The sequence below is a fragment of the Anomaloglossus baeobatrachus genome, chromosome 4 (assembly GCF_048569485.1).
Source record: "Anomaloglossus baeobatrachus isolate aAnoBae1 chromosome 4, aAnoBae1.hap1, whole genome shotgun sequence".
In the NCBI taxonomy this organism is placed as follows: Eukaryota; Metazoa; Chordata; class Amphibia; order Anura; family Aromobatidae; genus Anomaloglossus; species Anomaloglossus baeobatrachus.
The window spans coordinates 406,128,338-406,151,630 of NC_134356.1; the positions used below are offsets into that span (position 1 = coordinate 406,128,338).

At 40.8% G+C, this 23,293-nt stretch overlaps 1 protein-coding gene across 1 annotated transcript in view; it reads left to right on the plus strand.

The window, feature by feature from the left end:
- The window catches only part of ASB13 (ankyrin repeat and SOCS box containing 13), a 28,100-nt gene extending 10,446 nt beyond the window's left edge, over nucleotides 1-17,654 (plus strand). Inside the window, exons 3-6 of the mRNA XM_075345342.1 lie at nucleotides 10,577-10,727; nucleotides 12,419-12,553; nucleotides 13,079-13,270; nucleotides 16,474-17,654. Coding sequence (XP_075201457.1) covers nucleotides 10,577-10,727; nucleotides 12,419-12,553; nucleotides 13,079-13,270; nucleotides 16,474-16,601 — 606 coding nt within the window. The 3' untranslated portion in view covers nucleotides 16,602-17,654. The remainder of the gene's footprint in view (nucleotides 1-10,576; nucleotides 10,728-12,418; nucleotides 12,554-13,078; nucleotides 13,271-16,473) is intronic.
- The last annotated feature ends 5,639 nt before the right edge of the window (nucleotides 17,655-23,293 follow it).

The following is a 23,293-nucleotide window of genomic DNA, read 5'->3' on the forward strand; positions in this document are numbered from 1 at the left end:
ATAAGAATGTGTTCGGAGAGAGGACTCTTGCCAAAATGGAAGAGGTTTCCTCCGCATTAAAAGAGAGGGTTGTAAAGGACATTCTTGTAGTAGAATGGAACGTTACAGTGAAGGAGCTCAGACTAAAAATAGTCAATAGGCAAAGAATAAAGTCTGGCTCACTTCTGTTACAGTTGGTGCCACCGAGAAAATATCAAATGTAGAAAAAACAAACTCAGGCACTCAGAAAAAATGAGAATCAGAGTCAAAGTGATGCTTGAAATTCAGTTTGCTTGTTTTTTATTGATGCAAAGGTAAGAAACAGTTCTATCTTCAATCCTTGCTCACCATGATTTTCTTTATATAATTATGCATACATATATCAACAGATCCAGTCACAGCTAATCTTTAACCCCAGGGGTCATTGTCCTGACCTGTACCTGCATTCTCCTATCCTCACATAGTGGTATGTTATGTTTACCCCTTACCATCAATGGTGGGTCCCCACATTTTAATTACAAAATTACCTATAAATGTGTGATTCTGTATTCATGCATTTTTTGTTCATAGATTTATTCTCTGGATTTAATACGTACTGTCATTTTGGACTCCAGGGACTTACATGTATTCATATCAAGAATAAATTATGTTGTCTACCCAATAATAGGGTATGTACCCCGCAGCCTTTTTTTGGCCGATTTTATACTGCCTAGAGACCACCTTGTGATAATTTTTTCCTGACTATTGGATCACTATCTTTGATATAGATATCCTAATTACAGTCTGTGCAAGCGGACTCTGTAATTTCGGACCTATCACTGATTTTTGCTTGGATGTTCTGATCCATCCGTGTCTTAGAAACGTTGGTAAATAGCAAAGGTATCCATTGTAACACTCCGAGTGTATTCCCTTTTTTTCCTTCCTTTCCTTCTTAATTCTTTTCCTCTTTCTTTTTTCTTTTCCCTTATTTTTCGGAAACTTTTCTCTTCCTTTCTTTTTTTCTCTTTTCTCCCTCTTTCTTCTTTTCTTTTTCTTCTTTCTTTCTATCTCATTTTTCTTCCCCTGTTTTCTTCTTTTCCTTCTCCCCCCCCCCCCTTTTTTCTTACTACAGGTAGTCCTCGACTTACGACGTTGATCCGTTCTTACACGGCGTCGTAAACCGAATTTCGATGTAAGCCGGATCATACGTTCATACAGTACTGTACCATAATAACAGTACAGTACTGCAAACACTTAGCTTGGGAGGCAGCTGCAGAAGGTGCTGGAGATACTGGGGCCGGTATCAGATGAGTCTGGCTTACGTTTGGGAGCCATAATGAAGGGTGTTATGGCGTGCAGAAGACTCGTTTTCCTTTGTACAGCACTGGACTAGAGCGTCGTATAAAGCGTCGTAACCACGAAACGATGTAACTCGAGACCGTTCATTGTAACCCAAGGACTACCTGTACTTACTTTTTCTATCATTTTTTCACTCTCCCCTTCCCTTTTTGCTCCTGTTATACACTCTCTCTCCTGGTCTTCCTCTTCCCAGATCTCTTTAGAAGGTAAAACTTCCTTTTATGAGTCTACACATATTCAATGCCAGTTATAGTTTCTGAAGTTCTCATCTACTCCCTAGGTAACCATTGTTTACTTACCTGGATCTTTCACATTTGTGAATATGCGCTTATTCTACTTATGACCGCATAGGTATGTCTCTATTTACTCTTATGCGACTTCATTTATCAGAAATCTCTCCTCTCTTATCTTTACAGAACTAGACTCCTTTTATACATATGTACGGAACGCAATTGTCTCCCTAAATTTCATTCGTGTACCCCATATCAGTACTTTGCTTGGCCAATATTGTTCTCTTTTTGTGCATATTGTCATACCATGTATTATGTATGAGATTGATAACAATTTTTTTCTTTTCTGTATACCTTATTCTAGAATATCTCTGACGAAGGCCCGAATGTTAGGGCCGAAACGTTAGAACTGTTTCTTACCTTTGCATCAATAAAAAACAAGCAAACTGAATTTCAAGCATCACTTTGACTCTGATTCTCATTTTTTCTGAGTGCCCGAGTTTGTTTTTTCTACATTTGATATTTTCTCGGTGGCACCAACTTTAACAGAAGTGAGCCAGACTTTATTCTTTGCCTACTCCTCCTATTAGACTTCTCCCCCCCAGGACTACTCTTCCTATTATCCTCCACTCTCTCCAGGACTACTCCTTCTATTAGACTCCTCTCTCCAGGACTACTCCTCCTATTATCCTCCTCTCCCCCCAGGACTACTCCTCCTATTATCCTCCTCTCTCCCCAGGACTCTTCCTCCTATTATTCTCCTCTCTCCCCAGGACTACTCCTCCTATTATACTCCTTTCCCCCCAGGACTACTCCTCCTATTATCCTCCTCTCTCTCCAGGACTACTACTCCTATTATCCTCCTCTCCCCCCAGGACTACTCCTCCTATTATCCTCCTCTCTCCCCAGGACTACTCCTCCTATTATCCTCCTCTCTCCCCAGGACTACTCCTCCTATTATCCTCCTCTCTCACCAGGACTACTCCTATTATAGTCCTCTATCTCCAGGATTACTCCTCCTATTATACTCCTCTATCCCCAGGATTACTCCTATTAGACTCCTCTCCCCCCAGGACTACTCCTCCAAGACACACATACTGCACAAAATATACCTCCCCCCAAAACACCCACACACACCGCGTAACACACACACCACAACACACACACCACCACACACACACACAAACACCCAGAACATTTACAGCGCCCTACACAAACACTTGGCAACTACACACATTATATATATATATATATATATATATATATAATGTGTAAAATCAAAAATCATACAGTAACTACACAATGAATTCTAGAATACCCGATGCGTTAGAATCAGGCCACCTTCATCTTCTAGTTATTGTATATTGAGAATACTGTAATCTGAGAACATTGTAATGTGGGGGACCACTGTATCTTCACTTTATCATTTAATTTTTATTAATCTTAATATTACACTAAGATTCATTAGAAGGTCTATTTGTTCTATTTCCAGTCCCCAATGTACGTTTTGGAAAGGTCTCTGCCCCTAGATCTTTGCTAGATGTTTCCACGTGTGATACCAATGTGATATGACTGAAAGAATGTGTGATTAGATAGGAATCAAATCATAATCATAAGATAGGAGTGATCCCAGATATTATTTGATCCATCAATAATTCAGTATCAAAGAGATGTCCTTTTGGAAGGCCAACATGATGACCAAAGAATACATGTCTTGAAGCAGTTTTAGATAATAAGGAAGTAACATTTACAGTTCCACTTACAGGAAACTTGTGGTTAGCGTAAAGACAGGTTGAAGGAAGCTTACATATGAAATTTACGGCTCATTGCAATATTTCGCTAACACTATGGCCGACCACAGTTGACCAGTTGACCACTGGCAGGATGTGCAGGAAATGTGCAGGAAGCAAACGGTGCCCCCAGCAGTTTGTGGTCAAGTTACATGAACATGACTCAGCTGTCACATGCTGACGACCGTTTTAAACCCAACCTACAATATTTTCCTATAAAAAATACACCGAACTCGCTTAATGTTAGGGAAATACCTTCCAGGACATTGAAGTGTACGTACGCACTGTTCCTGTGATGCCATGCCATGTTGTTTCCTTATCATTAAATCGACTCCCTCCGATGTGAAAGGATTGCTACAACAAACGGTAATGTTGATGCATATTTCTGTTATTGTATAAGATTCTATGACTATTCTAAATGCCTATGTACCATTAACTATTCATGTGCTATTAAAATAAATAGTATCTTGCTATAAAGAATATTAGTATTCGTGCCTGATTAGGATATCAGTGAGCGCTTCGTAAGTACGGGCTTTAAGCCCCCTTTTTAGTAGAATTTAGCAAGACATAAATTGGCGTAGTCGGCAGGATTACTTCTATAAGAAGTAATTTAACAAATTTTTGTAATTTAGAAATTAAACATATATTTGGCAAATTTCCAGATATATTTTTTCAATCTTTTTGCATAGTGTCAAAATGTTCAGAAAGCGTAAGGATAATGTTAAGGAGGTTGTTGTGGAGATCCCCACCTGGATTGAGGCTCCCTACAATCTTATAGCACATGAATTGGTCAATTGTGGATTGGCAGAACAATGGCAGAATAAGCTTAAGGGTTGTGTAGCTACTGATGTTGTGACTGTACTCAGTGGTGCCCCTGTGAAAACAGGTGATGTAGTGTCTTTAGCACGGCGCAAACAATGGCAGGATAAGCTCAAGGGTTGTGAAGCTACTGATGTTGTAAATGTACTCAGTAGTGCCCCTGTGAAAACAGGTGATGTAGTGTCTTGTGGATTGGCAGAACAATGGCAGGACAAGCTTATGGGTAGTGAAGCTACTGATGTTGTGAATGTACTCAGTGGTGCCCCTGTGAAAGCAGGTGATGTAGTGTCTTTAGCACGGCACAAACAATGGCAGGATAAGCTTAAGGGTAGTGAAGCTACTGATGTTGTGAATGTATTCGGTAGTGTCCCTGTGAAAACAGGTGATGTAGTGTCTTTAGCACGGCGCAAACAATGGCAGGATAAGCTTAAGGGTAGTGAAGCTACTGATGTTGTGAATGTATTCGGTAGTGTCCCTGTGAAAACAGGTGATGTAGTGTCTTTAGCACGGCACATCTGGATTTTGGCAAGTGCATATAGTGTAATGCATGAGCGTAATCTAAAGATGCAGAAGAAAAGTTCCCAGATGGAACAAAAGATGATAGAATTAGGTGGCCTGAAAACAGTTCTGGAATGTAATACCAGACTGTTGGAGGATAAATTGGAACATTATCAGAATGTGGCAGAAAAAGCTGCCGTAAAAATTGCTCAAAATAAGTACAAGAAAAGAGGAAAGGTAAATAAAATCAAAATTGCTCAAAATAAGTACAAGAAAAGAAGAGGAAAAGTAAATAAAACCAAAGTACATAAAAGTATCGTCTCAGCTTCTATAAACTGGGATCCTGATACTTGGGATGGGGATGTGTGGGATTCATCTTCATCATCTGATGAGGAGGATTACCATAAAGGGAAGATTCAGGCTAACCCAATAAGGAGGCGCCTAAAGAGGACAGAGAATGAGATCATCCGGGAACATGTCCGGGATGGTCAGGGGAATCTGCAATATGACGAAGATGGTAATGCCATCATAAATGAGAGAACAATTCCTCATGTAAAAAATCGAGTAACCATTGAAGATTACTCTCAGGGAGAAGTTGATAGCATTTTAACACAGTTTAGACAAAAACCAGGAGAAGGAGAAATTCCCTGGTTGGTCAGGGTGTACTATCTCGGAGGAGGTGGAGTGCACTTTGACGCCGGAGACGTGGCAAAATTTGTCACCATGTCTCAGGACCCAGAAATTCAGAGATCAATAAAAAATTATTTTGTTGATCATAATGAGCATGGTACTCAAAACTTAATTATAATCTTAGCCCATGCTTTTCTGGACAAATATCCATCAGAAGCAGACTTTCCTATCAATGATAAACCTTGGTATACCTTAAAAGATGGTATGGAAAGGCTGAAGGAAGAAGCAATGAGGAATGCTCTTCCTCTTTTGGGAATGGATGATGATTATCTCCAGTACCCATTGACAGCCAGCATAAGAAATAGGCTGGTTAAACATGCTCCTCCAGCATACAACTCAGTTATTTTAACCTTAACTGTAGCGCTGACTGGAGAATCAATCGGTGTAGTTCTAGGGAGGATGAGGGAGTTACAGGATATGGGACAGTGGGATAAACCATCCCCTGGAGGCCATGTTGGTAACAGTAAGCCAAACAATCCTGATTGTAAAGAGAAATCAGTAGGGGAGGCCCCACGGGTGCCTCACAAAGACATGTTCCAGGCTTTGCTTAAAGCCGGGATCAATAAGGAAAGGATTGATGGAAAGGAGACAGGAGAATTATGGAAGTTGTACAAACAGAAAGTTCTATCCACAAAGAAAGTGACCACTACAAATGTGGAAGGGGGTTCAAAAACCCCCAAGGTAAAGAAATCAGAAGGAAAAGGGGAAAACCCCCCAAAGAAAGTGTCTTGGGAAGATTTTCAGTCAGTTTATCCATTGGAAGAACTGGCTGCAGCCGTGGCCACAAAGGTCACGGAAGGAAGGGCTAATGCACAGACTGAAGTCTGTGTAAATGAAAGTTCAGAAGGAAGTGATTTACCATAGGTAGCCAGCCAAGCCCCCCTATTGATAAACAGGGACGAACGTCCCTACGTCAATCTTAGCATACATTGGAAAGGGGGAAATGTTCAAAGAGTCCCAGCTTTGATTGACACGGGGGCGGAGGCTACTTTAATTCATGGAAACCCAGAAAAAATAAAAGGACCTCGAGTAAAAATTGCTGGACTTAGGTGGTCAAGTGATCACCAGGGTTCAGACACAGGTAGCTTTGAAGATAGGTAATTTACCTATCAAGCAGTATACGGTGCTGGTAGTTCCTATACCAGAATGTATTTTGGGAATTGATGTCTTAAAATGGATGACTCTTAATCTAACCAAAGGAAGATTCTCCTTTGGGGTTATGTCTTGTCATAAGGAAATGCAGATCTCACATTATATCAATGATATAATGATACAAGGACAAGATGAGCAAAGTGTGAAAGATCAATTGGCAAAACTGGTTGCTCATATGAGGAGTAAAGGATGGGAGGTCAGTGATGCCAAGGTTCAAGGACCGTCTCAGGTGGTAACATGTCTAGGGATTCAGTGGAACAAGGGGCACAGAGAGATCTTGCCCAATGCCCGACAGAAAATTATTAATTTTCCGGTCCCTAAATCCAAACAGGAGACTCAGTCTTATATTGGATTGTTTGATTTTTGGAGACAACATATCCCTCATTTGGGACAAATGTTGGCTCATTTGTACAAAGTAACGAGGAATAAATATGAGTTCCCATGGGGAGAGGAACAGCAAAATGCGTTTGAGATTGTCAGGGAAGTGTGGCAAGACATTGAAGGGATTATTCAATCTACCAAGACCACTGTATTTCATGTCGATGCTCATGTCCCTACTAACTCACTTGAACGTTTGTTTAATTCAGAAGCAGATAAAGCAGCAGCCATCAGACAAGTCAGTCCAACAGTTGACAAGGCAAGGTACAGCTGTTTGGGCACACCAGAAAGAGCGACGCCTTATTCAGCAGCAGGTTTAGACCTCAGTACATTGGAAACTGTCGTGGTACCCCCAGGTAAGGTAAAACCAATTTCAACAGGATTGGGTTGCCATACACCAAAGGATCATTATGGTCAAATAGCCACTCGTTCTAGTTTAGCGTTAAAAGGAGCCATAGTGGTGGGAGGGGTAATAGAGGCAGATCATCAGGGAGAAATCAAGGTACTGATGCTAAATTTGGGAAATGAACCTTTGATTTTGGTGAAACACCAGAGGGTTGCTCAGATGTTAATAATTCCAATAAACTTGTCTGAAATAAGAGAAGGAACTGCCCCAGCAGAATTAACAATAAGGGGTATTAAAGGTTTTGGATCCTCTAATATTACAAATGTAGGAGCAAAAATATGGATTCAAAACCTCCAAGGACCGCCCTCAGAGACAGCGGTAATAGCGGTCGGAAAAGATCGTACTTTCCTGATGAGACCAGGAGTGGGGAAGTGGGAATATGTCCCACAAGAAAAATGTTATTTACGAGAATAATAGTGTATCTTTATTTGCAGATGGTGTTGTAAATAAGCGGAATCCATGGTATCGGTTACTGGGAAGAGCTCGATAGTGATGAGATGGAGAAATTCCTGTGTTTGATGTTTGCCTCTTTGGTCGTTGGATGGACAAGTCTACATCAGGAGGAACCTATGGCGAATACATTTCTGATGCACCATCACATTTTCAACACACAGATTGCTGGATCTGTACACATTCTTCGGTTACAGCCACCAGTATCCCTTATCTGGATGTCCCGGTATTGATGGAGGAAATCTTAAAGTGGAAAAGTTGTTCTGATCATCTTGCTGATAAAGACACTCGAAGTGTTCGTCTATAGAATACTACAGTACCCATTTCCATAGTGGGATGGATGAATCTTCCATGGTGGCAAGGCAATTTGAATGCAACAGTCACCAATTTGCAATATCTGGCTTTTAAGGGAGGAATTTGGGTACCAAGAAATAATACTGGACTGACTAACCTGAGATTCATCCCTATGGGGAATATAAAAATAAGTTTTGGGACAGCTATAAATACTGTAGATGCTTTTAAACCCAGCTTAGTGGAAAGGACAATTCATGATATGTTATGGCCTTATGCCAATATGTTCATAAATGGGACTAGTGAAACTTGTAGTAACATATCGGGAAATGTAATGTGTCATGATTCCTTTGAATATCAAGCAAATGCCAAAACACATGATATTCAAGGGAGCTTTTCAGATAATATTGCTTTTAGTTTTAATATACTGTACAAAAGTAGTGAAAGTGATTGTATTTGTGATTCAACGTTTATCTAAACAAACCAAGAAAACAAAATTTGTGGCAAACAATATTTCTTGGTCATGGTATGGTATATTCCGAGTGATCTTCTTCTAGTGGAATACTGATGATGGAAAATAATCCCTGGGATCAAGGACCGATTGTGATACCAATGTGATATGACTGAAAGAATGTGTGATTAGATAGGAATCAAATCATAATCATAAGATAGGAGTGATCCCAGATATTATTTGATCCATCAATAATTCAGTATCAAAGAGATGTCCTTTTGGAAGGCCAACATGATGACCAAAGAATACATGTCTTGAAGCAGTTTTAGATAATAAGGAAGTAACATTTACAGTTCCACTTACAGGAAACTTGTGGTTAGCGTAAAGACAGGTTGAAGGAAGCTTACATATGAAATTTACGGCTCATTGCAATATTTCGCTAACACTATGGCCGACCACAGTTGACCAGTTGACCACTGGCAGGATGTGCAGGAAATGTGCAGGAAGCAAACGGTGCCCCCAGCAGTTTGTGGTCAAGTTACATGAACATGACTCAGCTGTCACATGCTGACGACCGTTTTAAACCCAACCTACAATATTTTCCTATAAAAAATACACCGAACTCGCTTAATGTTAGGGAAATACCTTCCAGGACATTGAAGTGTACGTACGCACTGTTCCTGTGATGCCATGCCATGTTGTTTCCTTATCATTAAATCGACTCCCTCCGATGTGAAAGGATTGCTACAACAAACGGTAATGTTGATGCATATTTCTGTTATTGTATAAGATTCTATGACTATTCTAAATGCCTATGTACCATTAACTATTCATGTGCTATTAAAATAAATAGTATCTTGCTATAAAGAATATTAGTATTCGTGCCTGATTAGGATATCAGTGAGCGCTTCGTAAGTACGGGCTTTAAGCCCTCTTTTTAGTAGAATTTAGCAAGACACCACGGAACCCTTTGAGCGCAGTGTATGCCCTAAGTGAGCACACATTAGGTATCCACCAGGCTCATAAAGAGTTGAGTATGTACATTTTTTTTTTTTTTTTTACTGTATAGCCTGTTAAATGGGTTGTCCACTACTTTTATATTGATGGCCTATCCTTAGGATAGGTCATCAATGTCTGAGCGGCCGGGGTCCGACAACCCGCTTCCCGCCATTCAGCTGTTCTTGGTGTCTGTGGCAGCATCAGGAAGCTGGAAATGCTCAGATCCAGAGCTGCCCCATCAACTGAGAGCGACCGCAGCCAGGTACTGCGCATCCTCCTCTGATTCAAATCAATAGGAGGCGGATGTGCATTACCCGGCCACGGCGGCTATCAAAAGGCAGGGCAAATCCAGAATTGAGCATTTCCTGCTGCTGCCGGCGACATAGAGAACAGCTGATTGGCGGGGTATCAGACCCCGGCCGATCAGACATTGATGACCTATCCTAAGGATAGGCCATCAGTGTAAACGTAGTGGACAACCTCTTTAAGGCGGGCTTCACATCAGCGGTATTCTGCTGCAATGCCGGATGCCGGCACAAATGCATTTCCTATGAACTCGTGGCAAGTTCTGGTCACATAAGGTTGTGTATGACGCACGCAACCGCATGTGACCGGAACTTGCCTTGAGTGCATTGAAAATGCATTGAAATTAAACGTATTTGTGCCGGATCCGGCATTGCAGCAGAATACCACTGATGTGAAGCTTGCCTTAGCTTTCCTCTGCAGCTAAGTGCCCCAAACAATTATGATCGGGAAGTACAGAGCCAGTCTTCACACATTCTATTTCTTCCAAAAAAGCGTCTGACCACTACAGATGATTACCGGCTGCATTAGTGACACCTTTGGTTGCCTCCGCAGTGGTCTCATTTGATTATGAGCAGCTAGGGATCAGTACGATGAGTAATTTTTTTTTTTATTTTATAATATTTGGGCTTGTTTTTTTACCACACCTTTTTAAATTTATCTTTTATATATATATATATATATATATATATATATATATATATATATATATATATAATATACAAAAATTCTGGCTACCCATCATGAAATATCAGATCAGTAATGATAATGTTACCATTTTATAATTGTCTTGTTCATGTAGGTGGATGCCAGAAATATTGATGGCAGTACACCTCTCTGCGATGCCTCTGCTGCAGGTAGCCTGGAGTGTATGAAGGTGCTACTGGACTATGGAGCCAAAGTGAACCCTCCACTTTATACTGCATCTCCTCTTCATGAAGCGTGCATGAGTGGTGAGTGTACACTCAAAACATTGATAGATGCAGTATAAATACTGTCATTAAATGATTTTTCTATTCTGTTTAGTTATGCGAAAACACTTTTCGGAGTGCTACTTCACTATTTAGGACCAGCTGATTTTAAGCCTTCAATACGAAGTCCTCTCTTTCCTATTTCTCCTCTCTACTTCCACTAGAATTATTACCTTTTTCAATAAAAAATTACAGCAAAAGTTATATTTAAAGGGATATGTCTCAATGCAGTGGTGTCTGTCATGGATAAAAATACTGTTTGCAGCAAAACTTCCTTACAGATGCTCAAGTGCATGTTTGAATCCATCAGGTTAGAAACCTATATCTAAGCAATTATCTAATTTTTGATATAGAGCACTGATAATAAAGAATGACTACTATAATGCCCATAACAATAAATACCTAGCTTCCAGACTCTGAATGCACTTAAATTACCGTAACCAAGTACATGAATACAGCAGCACAACCATCATCAGTACATAAGTATAGCACCAGGACCACCATCAGTACATGAATATGGCACCAGAACCACTATCTGTTGATGAATATTGCACCAGATCCACAGTTTTAGAACCCCCAACTGTAGATGAATATGGCTCCACAACCTCCATTTGTAGGTGGATACGGCATCAGAATCGCCATCTATAGATGAATATGGCACCAGAACCACTATATGTCCAGGAATATGGCACCCGAACCACCACCTGTACAGAAATATGGCATCAGAATAACCATCTGTGCAGGAATGCAACAAAAGAACTACCATCACTATATGACAAGAATAAAGCTTAGTACAGAAATCAATTGCAATGTCACATCAACCCCATGTATACACTTGTATCTGTTATGCTAGTAGGTGTGGACCCACTGCGACATGGACGGGGCTTACCCTGAAGTGGTATGACTAAAGGCCCTGTCACACACAGAGATAAATCTTTGGCAGATCTGTGGTTGCAGTGAAATCATGGACATATTGTTCCATTTGTACACAGCCACAAACCTGGCACTGATTGTCCACAATTTCACTGCAACCACAGATCTGCCGCAGATTTATCTGTGTGTGAAAGGGCCTTAAGTGTCTACCAGTTTTTTTTAGTAGAGTCTCTGATGGTAAGAATGGACTGGGCTGTGGGTAGACACCAGGTACCTTTTCAGAGCAGTCCTCGGTACTGTAGCCACTGACCCAAGGGTCAGGGACGCAGGTACAGGAGGGGAAACAGAACGGACAGAGAGAAGACCAGTGTACAAGCGGGAACTGGCACTCTAAGAACCGGATTGCTAAGGCACCTCCCTATAGGGGGAATGTGCCTTAAATACTCATTTACTAGGCTGAAGCGGCCCGTTAGCATCCGCTGATTGGTTACAAGGCTCATTTGACATAGTGCCATGTGAGCATCAGAAGACTCAGCACTGACTTCACTAGAACGGCACTTGCATTGGAAGTCAGTAAAGGATATTATTTTACACTGGGGACTACGGTGATGAGAAGGGGTTGTCCGAGTAGTGGACAACCCCTTTAATACTGCTGCAGCTATGGGGAAATTCTTTTAATGATTTAGGCGCAGTTGTCTAATGCAGCCATAATATTAGTTTAGATTTTAAAAATAGGGGTTTTTTTTAACTCGAAAGTTTCCATTATTTCATCATGACTTTTTTTTTACTTTTCATTATAGGTAAATCTGAATGTGTGAAACTTCTAATTGATGTCGGGGCAAATCTGGAGGCTCATGATTGTCATTTTGGTACCCCTTTACATGTAGCTTGTGCAAGAGAGCATTTGGATTGTGCTAAGGTGTTGCTCAGTGCAGGTTGGTGGAGATCTGTGCATTCATGTCAATAGATGTGGAACTTCAGTAGAGCCAAGCACAAATGATTTTACTCTATTTCTACTAAACAAAAGTCATAACACAAAAACAATATACATCTCACGCTAAAAAATAAATCAGCAGCTAAAAAAGTGAAATAAATAGTCAATTACAAATCTTTTGTGGCTGATGTAAAGGCAAACAAATGTAAAAGGTCTTGCCAGCCAGAAAGGATTTATATTTTGTAAAAGTGAGAAAACTCAAGAAAGTAATCTAATTTTGACATATGATATCACTAGAACGGCTTACAGAATGCTGCAAAAGAATACCGAAAAATTGCTTCCCCCCCCCCTCATGTGCCCAATAAAATAATTTTCACAATTCGTCACCAAAAATGGCAGCAAGGGGTAACACATGTTGTATTCTAGGTCAAAGTTTCCCTTCTAAGACTTAGAAACCATAAAAAAACAACTAACCAGAACTTAGAAACTGTCACAGATTGTTAAATATTGAATTCTTTTATTACAGGAGCTAATGTGAATGCAGCAAAACTTCATGAAACAGCCTTACACCACGCTGCCAAGGTGAAGAACAAAGATCTTATTGAAATGCTAGTGGAATTTGGAGGAAATGTATATGCAAGGGACAATCGAGGAAAAAGACCTTCAGATTATTCCTGGCCAAATAGTCCTCCTGCAAAATGCTTTGAATATCATGAAAGTAAGTTCTGCCACCTATTTACAGTTTTATAAGGTGATATATTTCCCTAAGGCGTATATTTGCTGGTTTATATTCTGTTTATAAAGAGTCTCTCCCCTTCAGCCAGATACACACAATATTACCTATGACTGTTTGGATGGTTAGTGAGACTGAAGAATAAGGGTATGTGCACACGTTAAATAGATATTTCTGCATCAAAAACAGGTCTTGGCAGAAAAAACTGCATAAAAAATGCACTTTTTTTGCAGCCTTTTTTTCACCCATTACAATGAATAAAAAAGAATGCATTAGAAAAAAAATAAAAGAAAAAAGAAGTTTACATGCTGCATATTTGAAACTGCATCAAATCCACATAGAAAAGATAAGGCTACTTTCACACTTGCGTTGTGCACTGTGTGACGGATATGACTGATGCGTTGCAAATAGTGTTGTAATAAAGGTAACGGATTCCTGTGAAAAAAAACGTTTTGCGTTTGTTTTTTTATGTTTCCTTAGCCAGGAAAGGAGATTTGCGGCTCTGGAAGAGAGAGAGAGAGCAGAAGTCCTCTTACATGATATAGAATGTTCTGCTGGGCATGCTCAGTAGAAAGTGACGGAATCCTGCACTGCACTCCGTCGCCATGTGTCTGGCAGCACCATAGACATTCATTATGCCTCTTGACGGATCCCAACGGAATCCTGCGGAATGCGTTTTTTTACAGCAACAAAAAAAACCAAAACGTTACATTGCGCGTTCCTCCCGCCTGACGGTCATTCACTAAACGACTGATGCGTCGCGGGGCAGATGCAACGCAAGACCATCCGTTGCAATACACCCTTAATAGAAGCCTATGAGGAATAAACTGACTCCTGCAACGGTTACCGTAATTCCTCAAGGCAGCGGATTGCAATGGATGCCGCACAACGGAAATGTGAAAGTAGCCTTAGAAATATGTATGAGAGTTTAGAAATCTCAACGACTATGCTGGCATGGTAATGCTATGTCCACATGCAGTGTTTTTTTATGCACACGCGTTTTACCGTACTAGCAAAAGTTGTGACGTTTCAAGAATCTTAGGCATACACTTGTTTTTGTTTTTCCTTAGTGAATTTAAGAATTGCTGCGCTCTTGCAATCTGCAGCATGCTAATTCTTTCAGTGTTTTCGATGAATAGAACAAACTTTATTAAACATGTATTATAGACTAATCAGACGTTTAATCCTCACCAATAATGCAGTATGTAGCTGCTTTTTATATGCATCATTTTTACTGCCAAGAGGGAAGATTTTGGCTATAGAAATAAGTCTGCTTTTGAATATAACCTTAGGGTAGAGTTTCAGTAACTTCATGGATCATGTTCATTTTGGAGCCAAGCTAATGTATGATGATTCCCATTGACTCCTTGAAGTCGGGTCAGGTTTGCGTGGTTGTATTGGTATTTTACAAGAATATTGTTGCAGACTGTGCTATACTTTTCATGAAAAATACAGGAACCTTTAAAGTAAATATCAGGAGATCCATTATCCTGTAAACACATAGTTTAAGTATAATTTAAATGGGTAAACATTTTTTTTGTTGTATTCCTGGCATTGGAGATAATATTTTGCAGGGAACAAATCAGCTTAAAGGGAATATGTCAGCAGGTTTTTGCTATGTAAGCTGAGGACAGAATGCTGTAAGAGTTAAAAAAACCAAAAAGCAACTGTGCTTCTCTTATCTGTGTGTAGGCAATTGTTTATGTAAACTAAATGGTTTATTACCCTGTAATTAACAGTTTAGCTGGCCTGTACAGAGAAGTCTGACATGTCCCCTGTTGTGATTTGACACCTCACAGTCAATGCACAATCTCTACAGAGAGCCTGGTGTGGGCAGGGACAGCTCTCAGCTCTGCTGTGTTCCTGAATCTAAATTCTTTGATTGTTTCAGAATGGCTGCAGCCAGTAATCTATGTGATACATTGTTGGATTCACAATCTCCTTGCCTACATATTGCTGTCAGATGAGACAGCAAAAACCTGCTGACAGATTCCCTTTAACATTCTTCCTGGAAATGTAGGTTAATTCACTGAGGGGTGTAGTTTGTAAAATGTGCTCATGTATTGGTGGATTCTGCTGCTCTGTCATGTCAGGCGCATTGCGCTCATAAAACAAAATCCAGCAAATGTGCAATAGATGTGTCCAATATTGTGCTCCTTCACTTCTGAGCTATGCACTGTGCCCAAAAAGTAGTTTCTAACTACATTTATTAGGGTAGTTAGGAAAAAATGTGTAAGGTTATGTGCGCACATTGCGTTTTTTCATGCGTTTACGCAAGTCTGAGAATTTAGCAAAATCCATGCGCACGTTGCGTTTTGCATGCCAAATTTTGACAAAAAAAGCAACGTCACTTCTTTTGTGCGTTATGGATGCTTTTCCCACTCTGTCTATGGCATGGCAGAGCAAGCATCCAGAACGCAGTAATTCTGCATCCATTCTGCACTCAAAATACATCCAAAACGCAGCTTTTACGCACATGTAGTGACAAAATACTGCAAAATATTTGTCACGGCAGAACGCAACGTGCACACATATCCTAACCAATTCTATGGCTCATTTACTCCAGTTACCGTTGTTAAAATGGGACATTTTGGTGCTAAAATTTGGGGAAAAAAATAATTTTCATAGATCAATATCATAAAGTTCGTGGGCTCAAGATGCCCATCACACCCATCCATGCATTCCTTGAGGGGTTTAGTTTAACATTATCATGAAGTACAGTGTCTCATGAAAAAAAAACAGTTTCAGAATTACTGAGATATGTGAAAGCGTTTCAGAGTCACAACATAAAGCCACACAGGTCAGATATGAAAAATTACAAAACACATACAGCTGCACACTGAAATGCTAACAATGAATAAGGGAACTCTGATATTGCATTATTTCTATAGGAATATTTGAAAAAAGATGTTTAGCTTATGTATTGGCCAATGCATGTGAGCCCAGTCACCACGTCAAGGTAATCTCTGTATACCAGGAACCTAACTTGAAATGCCACTATCTGGGTTAAAAACCTCCATGTCTGGGCTAGTCACACCTGTTGGATGTGTGATTCAGTCTTTTTAATATAGATATGAAACATTAGCCCTGTCATTTGAAAACTGGCCGAGTTGGTAAGCGGTTAAAGTAATATATTTCTGTGGTTGGTGGCAAGCCTTAGGATTACATTTTAACTTCTTTTTTTTCAGAAACTCCTAGAGATTTGTCACAGCTCTGCAGACTTCGGCTTAGAAAAGCACTCGGCCAAGGAGCAGTGGAGAAGGTTTATAAACTAAATATTCCTCAAAGACTTATAGAATATCTTGCTTATAACTGACTCCAACCAACTTAAATGCATGTTGCCCTACACCACATATTGTTTGTAAAGTGTTGTCCTTCCTACAAGTATTTACCAATCATCCATTATATTAAAACAGCCGGCCCAATATTGTGAAGGTCCTCTTCAGACTACAAAACCGCTCTAGCCTCTAGAGGTATGGACTTCACAAGGCTGCAAATGTCCTGGGGTATTTGGCACCACAGGTGACGAGGTGCAGCCTCCATGTACCAGAGTGGCTTTTTCAGCACATCCCACAGAAGGTTGGTCAGATTAACTACTTTTGGACCTGCTATAGATTTTAAATGTCTGGCCAGTCTGCATTCTACCTTGTATCGACGTTCTAAAATGTCACTGTGTATAGGAGCTGGACTAGATCGTGCAGTTTTGGGATGGGTAACCGGATGTCAGACACAGCCGGACTCCTCTTGGCAAAGGCAATAAGGATTTATTACCATCTGCCTTCCAGGTCGCTGAACCAGTGCTTGCATACAGTATAGGAAGTGCGATCTTGTAATCACTGGGTATAGAGAGAACAGAAATTGCTGGGTCCTAACATCAACCCTGATCAACTCTACTATGGAGGCAGGAGGCTGAATTTGCTCTGTATTTGGGACTAATATACCAACCTCCGTCACAGGGGTAATTGGATAAAAATAAGTTTGAAATAAATGGGGAAAAAATTAACCCCTTCCCGGCCTACGATTGTATATTTACATCATAGGTCGTATCCCTTGCTTTGATGCATGCTCGCATGCCCAGCCCGCATCTTTCCCTGCACTTGTCAGCTGATCTGATCAGCCGACGTGCCTTTAACAACTATAGAGTGGGGCTGATGCTGATGTACTGCTTTATACAGCACAACATTGCAATAAAATACAATAAAAGGCTTTCAAAACATCATATCCACCCAAATATGCTATGAGTGAAAACATCAGCTCAAGACGCAGAAAATAAGCCATCAGTTAGCCCCAGATCATGAAAAATAAAAATGTTACAGGTCTCGGAAAATAGTGCCAAAAGCAACATTATATATATATATATATATATATATATATATATATATATATATATATATATATATATATATATATATATATATATATATATATATATATATATATATATATATATATATATATATATATATAATATAATATTTTTTTATTATTTCACCTCATTTTGGAGTTTTTTTTTCCATTTTCCAGTATACTTTTATGGTAAAATAAATAGTTTCATTCAAAACTACAACTCGTCCTGCAAAAAAAAACCAACAAAAAATAACAAGCCCTTATACAGCTCTTGAAAGAAGGGAAGGAAAAACCAAAAGCGCCTAAACGGAAAATTGCTGGGTGGTGAAGGGGTTAACTAAAAGTTAAGAAAATAAAAGCGAAAAGAAATTAAAAAATAGCTTCTGGCAATCTAATCCTGTTACTAACACCCCCTCCCCCGACAGAAACAGGGACAAAATTTATTTTAATGGTCCTTTTTGTGGTTAAAAAAAAGTGAAAGACATGTATTTCCTTATCGATATTGACGGATATTGGTAAAAATAAAGAAAGAGTATGCAAATGAAAAACAGATGGAAGAAAAATTACTTGGATATCAGAATGAGGGGGAAAAAAAGGCCAGTCCAAAAAGAATAAAATGTGTCTGATCAGGAATAGGGTAAATTTACTTTATGAACTGGTTAAGAATTTAGAAATTTCGAAGCCAAGTCAACACCATGAACTCTCTGAAGAGTTTATGCAGTATATACAGGGTGCATGATCTGCTGAAAGAGGCTGATGTGTTAGATTGCAGTTCGGTAGGTGATATGTGCCAAATTAGCATCTGTATGAATGCCAGAACCAAATGTTTCCAGGAGAACATTATCCCCAGAGCTTTAACATATTACTACCGGCTTCCCATAATGATTCCTAGTTCCATCTCTTTTTACCTAAGTGACGCACACAAACTCAGCCATTCACAGAAAACCGAGCCACATTTTCAAATAAGCCATGTTCAGTTTTTTTGGTCATGTGCCCGTTGTAAGCATTTTCGATAGTGGATTGTAGCTATCATGGGTACTCTGACCAATCTGTTGCTAGACAGCCCTTATACAGCAAGCTGTGGTGTGTTCTGCCACTTTTCCACCCAAAAGGCTTGCCTATTCGGTGATTCTTCTAGCCATCACAAATTGGCCTGAATTGCTCAGATTTATTTGTACTCTTTTTTTTTTCTTTTTTTTTTTCTCTTCCCTTCTTCCAACATATCAACTTTAAGGACTGACCGTTCTGCTGTTGCCTAATCTATCCCACTTCTTGAAATGTGCCATTGTTACAAGATATTCAGTGTTGTATATTTTTCCTGACAGTGTTTTTAACATTTTAGCTCATTGGTGTACACTCATACATTGTAGAGAATTTGTCAAAAGGTTATTTTGCTACGCCATCTGAGAGCAGCATGCTGTAGGGGCAGATTCCCCGATTTCACCAGTGTCACTTATTCAGCTCCATGTTGTAGTTTTTTATAAAATCACTCTTCTTCTACAAATCTATCAGTTCTCTAAATTTTTCAATCTGTATAACCTCGCCCACTCCACTGTGCATATGCAGAAAGCTGTTCATCAGTGGTGGGAGTGGGGTTATACAGAGCTCATTAATCTGCTTGACTAATTTTCAGCAGGTTTATTGGTCCTCTAGTGATAATTTCTTGCTCATTAAAACACTGTTTTTTATTAACACTACAGCAAGCCGACCAGTAAGGCTACATTCACACTTCCGTTGTTTTAAATCTGTCAGGTCAGTCGTTGTGACGCAACAACGGATCTGTCATTTTGTAAATGTCAACGGACGCAACGGATGTGTTATTTCACAGGAATCCTTGAAAAAACGGATCCGTTGCATCTGTTACATCCGCTATGTGTCCGTTTTTTGACGGATCCGTCGTGATCCGTTTGTGTTTAGGGTAGCCCAGTGAGCGTGCCAAACATGCTGGGCTTGCTCAGTAGAGCATGACGGAATCCAGCACTATAGACAGCCATTATAGCTGTTGACAGATGGCGACGGAATCCTGCGGAGTGCGTTTTTTTGCCGCTCCAAAAAACTTTACATTGTGCGTTCATACCACCCGACGGTCAGCCATTCCACGATAGATCCGTCACGCGGTGGATGCAACGCAAGGCCATCCGTCACAATCCATCGTTAATAGAAGTCTGTGGGAAAAAAAACGGATTCCTGCAAAATATTTTGCCGGTTACTGTAATTCCTCAAGGCAACGGATTGTGACTGATGCAAAACAGAAGTGTGAATGTAGCCTAAGTGACTCAATCACTGGAATCAGTGTTCATCTCTACAAATACATGTGTGGTCAATATAAAGGACTGGCTCATGACTTATTCCTTCCAAGGATAATACTAATGACCAGGGGGCACTCACTGCAAGTGGAAGAAAAGCGATTCCGGCAGCTAAATAGGAAAGAGTTCTTTACAGTAAGAGCAGTCAGACTGTGGAATGCCCTACCACAAGAGTGGTAATTGCAGATACTATAAGGCCATGTACCCACGGGAGATTAAACCTGCGAATTTATCTGTGGAAAATCCGCAGATTTTTTTTTTGGGGGATTTTCCAGATAAATCTGCAGGTTTCAGCATGTACAGACACTCCCCATGTTATCCTATGGGACATGGGGAGTGCTGTGTCCATGCGGAGGATATGTACGGCTGCGGAATATGCTGCGGATGTCCCGCAGCCGCACGTAATTGCATGTCAATTCTTTCTGCGGAATTACCTGCGGAAATCCCAGCCCTCCACTATGGAGATAGAAATCGCACAAATGTCCGTAGGTTTACCGCAGCTATTTCGCTGGAATCCCGCAGCTAAAAATAGCTGCAGATTCCGGCGAGCAGCTGCGGGAAACCTGCGGCCGTACCTGCGGATATATCTGAAGGTACAAACTCCCTTGGGCACATAGCCTAACAGCATTTATAAAAGGGCTGGATGATTTCCTCAGTACACACTACATTGGCGATTATAAATGACTTGGTGACAAAATGTAGAATTGGTGAAGGAAGGTTGAACTAGATGGACCTACGTCTTTTTTTTCAACCTATGTAACTATATTATGCTGCTCTCTGATTAGATGGCAAAAACCTAGTGACAAATTCCCTTTAAAGAAACGCATTTTTCCATAGGCAAATTTTGGGGAAACTATTACAGATTGTTAAAGTGCTGCATAAAAAAAACAGATTTTGCTTCTCAAAAGCATCATTTACAGTGATTATATTTGTTGACATAAATGCTTTTTTGTCAAGTAATGTTTCATTTCTGTATATTTATGTTTGTAAAATATTTAATTTATTGGGAAAATTGGTGGTCGGCTTTCTCATTTGTAATGTGCACAATGTTATGTGCAGCTTTAATTAAAGAATATGCTTTGAATTAAGTGTTCCTCATGGATTCCTATCATACTGTTTGTTACATGGTAATGTCTTAAGTCTTTCTTTTCCTGGCAGTAAAAAGTGACTCTCTACAAGAGGTTTCTAGAGTAAATAAGTTATCTGGAAGCTGTGTTCATTTGAAGAACTTACTGGCCGCTTTACACGCTGCGACATCGCTCAAGTGATCTTGTTGGGGTCACGGAATTTGTAACGCACATCCGGCCGCGTTAGCGATGTCGTTGCGTACGACACCTATGAGCGTTTTTTTTTTTTTTTAATCGTTGCAAAAACGTTCAAAATCGGTGACATGCCCCCCCTATTCCCAATTATCGTTGCTACTGCGTGTACGATATAGTTCGTCGTTCCTGTGGCAGCACACATCGCTGTGTGTGACACCACAGGAACGAGGAACCTCACCTTACCTGCAGCCGCCGGCAATGCGGAAGGAAGGAGGTGGGCGGGATGTTACGTCGTGCTCATCTCCGCTCCTCCGCTTCTATTGGGCGCCCGCTTAGTAACGTCGCTGTGACGCCGAACGAACCGCCCCCCTTAGAAAAGAGGCGGTTCACCGGTCACAGCGACATCGCTAGACAGGTAAGTAGTGTGACGGGTCTGAGCGATGTTGTGCGACACGGGCAGCGATTTGCCCATGTCGCACAACCGATGGGGCCGGGTAGGCACGCTAGCGATATCGGTAACGATATCGCAGCGTGTAAAGCAGCCTTAACATCAGGAATAGCTCTTGACTGGGTACAGAAGACCATGCAGTTCTCCACAAAATTGCTCTTTGCCGCTCGCTCTCTCGGTAGCAGTATTTCAGCTTTAGACACACAGCCTTCCCTAACTCTTCAAGAAAGTGGTTGTCCACAGAAATGCTCTGATAAAAAAAGAAATCAACCTTACTTGCCTATCATCGCTCCAGTACTGCCTTTTTGCCTGTGCGCTGGTCTTTGTTGAAGTGGCTGTAGGCTGATGTGGTGATGTCACAACTGGAGAACATGACCACCACTTCAAATCACTGGGTCCAGTGGTCTAGTGCCATTGATCTTGGCATCATCGCTGAGTCCAGTGATTGCCTGCAGCAGTCACCTGAAGCAGTTATAAGAACAGGAACCGGATAAAAATGTGGAGAGAAATCTGCACTGCTCTTCAACAGGAAATCCACCTATTGTGCTTTTTATCCACCGCGTTTTGTATTCATGAAGTAGTGATGACATCACCCCTGCAGTAATATCAAGAAATCTGAGGGGCAGCAACATAAAGGCAGCACTGGGGGTAAGGAAATCTGATTTTATCATAAACTGAGCTTGCGTGTGGACAGAATAAATTAAAGTTGGCAACACTTGTAATAAAAAGATTTCCAACTTTGGACTTCCAATATTCGTAGTCTTATAACGATACTCCACATGTATTAACTTCTACTTCACAAAGGTCAGTGGTAACTTTAACACAGATCATTTTGATAAACATGTTCTTAAAGGGTAATTCCTTCAGTCTTTTATGTATGTTGGTGATATAAGGTTTACCCCACTTACAAGCAAAGCATCCAGTATATCGGTGGGACTTAGGGCCAAGGCAAGTCAAGCACCAAAAAATGACACTGGTTCACCACGCAGTCAGGATCTCAAAATCACACAATACTGGTCCAACAAATTAGATATTTCTTCGGCGCTCTATTGGGAGACCCAGATGATTGGTGTATAGCTACTGCCTCCGGAGGCCACACAAAGCATTACACTAAAAAGTGTAAGGCCCCTCCCCTTCTGGCTATACACCCCCAGTGGGATCACTGGCTCACCAGTTTTCGGCTTTGTGCGAAGGAGGTCAGACATCCACGCATAGCTCCACTGTTTAGTCAGCAGTAGCTGCTGACTATATCGGATGGAAGAAAAGAGGGCCCATATAGGGCCCCCAGCATGCTCCCTTCTCACCACACTTGCGGTTTGTAAGGTTGAGGTACCTATTGCTGGTACGGAGGCTGGAGCCCACATGCTGTTTTCCTTCCCCATCCCCCTGAGGGGCTCTGAGGAAGTGGGATCTTACCGGCCCCAAAGCCCTGAGGCCGGGCTCCATCCACAGACCCATTGAACCTGCTGGATGTGGAGCGGGAGTGCCGTTCAGGGACATGGCCCTGCACCATTCAGGTACTCTGTGTCCCCGTACACAGGCACAGCACACTCCAGACTTGCTGGGTGTGCTAGTGCGCCGGGGACAGTAAAAAGGGTTACAGTCACTGCAGCCTAGCTGAGTGACTTTATTTATTGGGAACTAC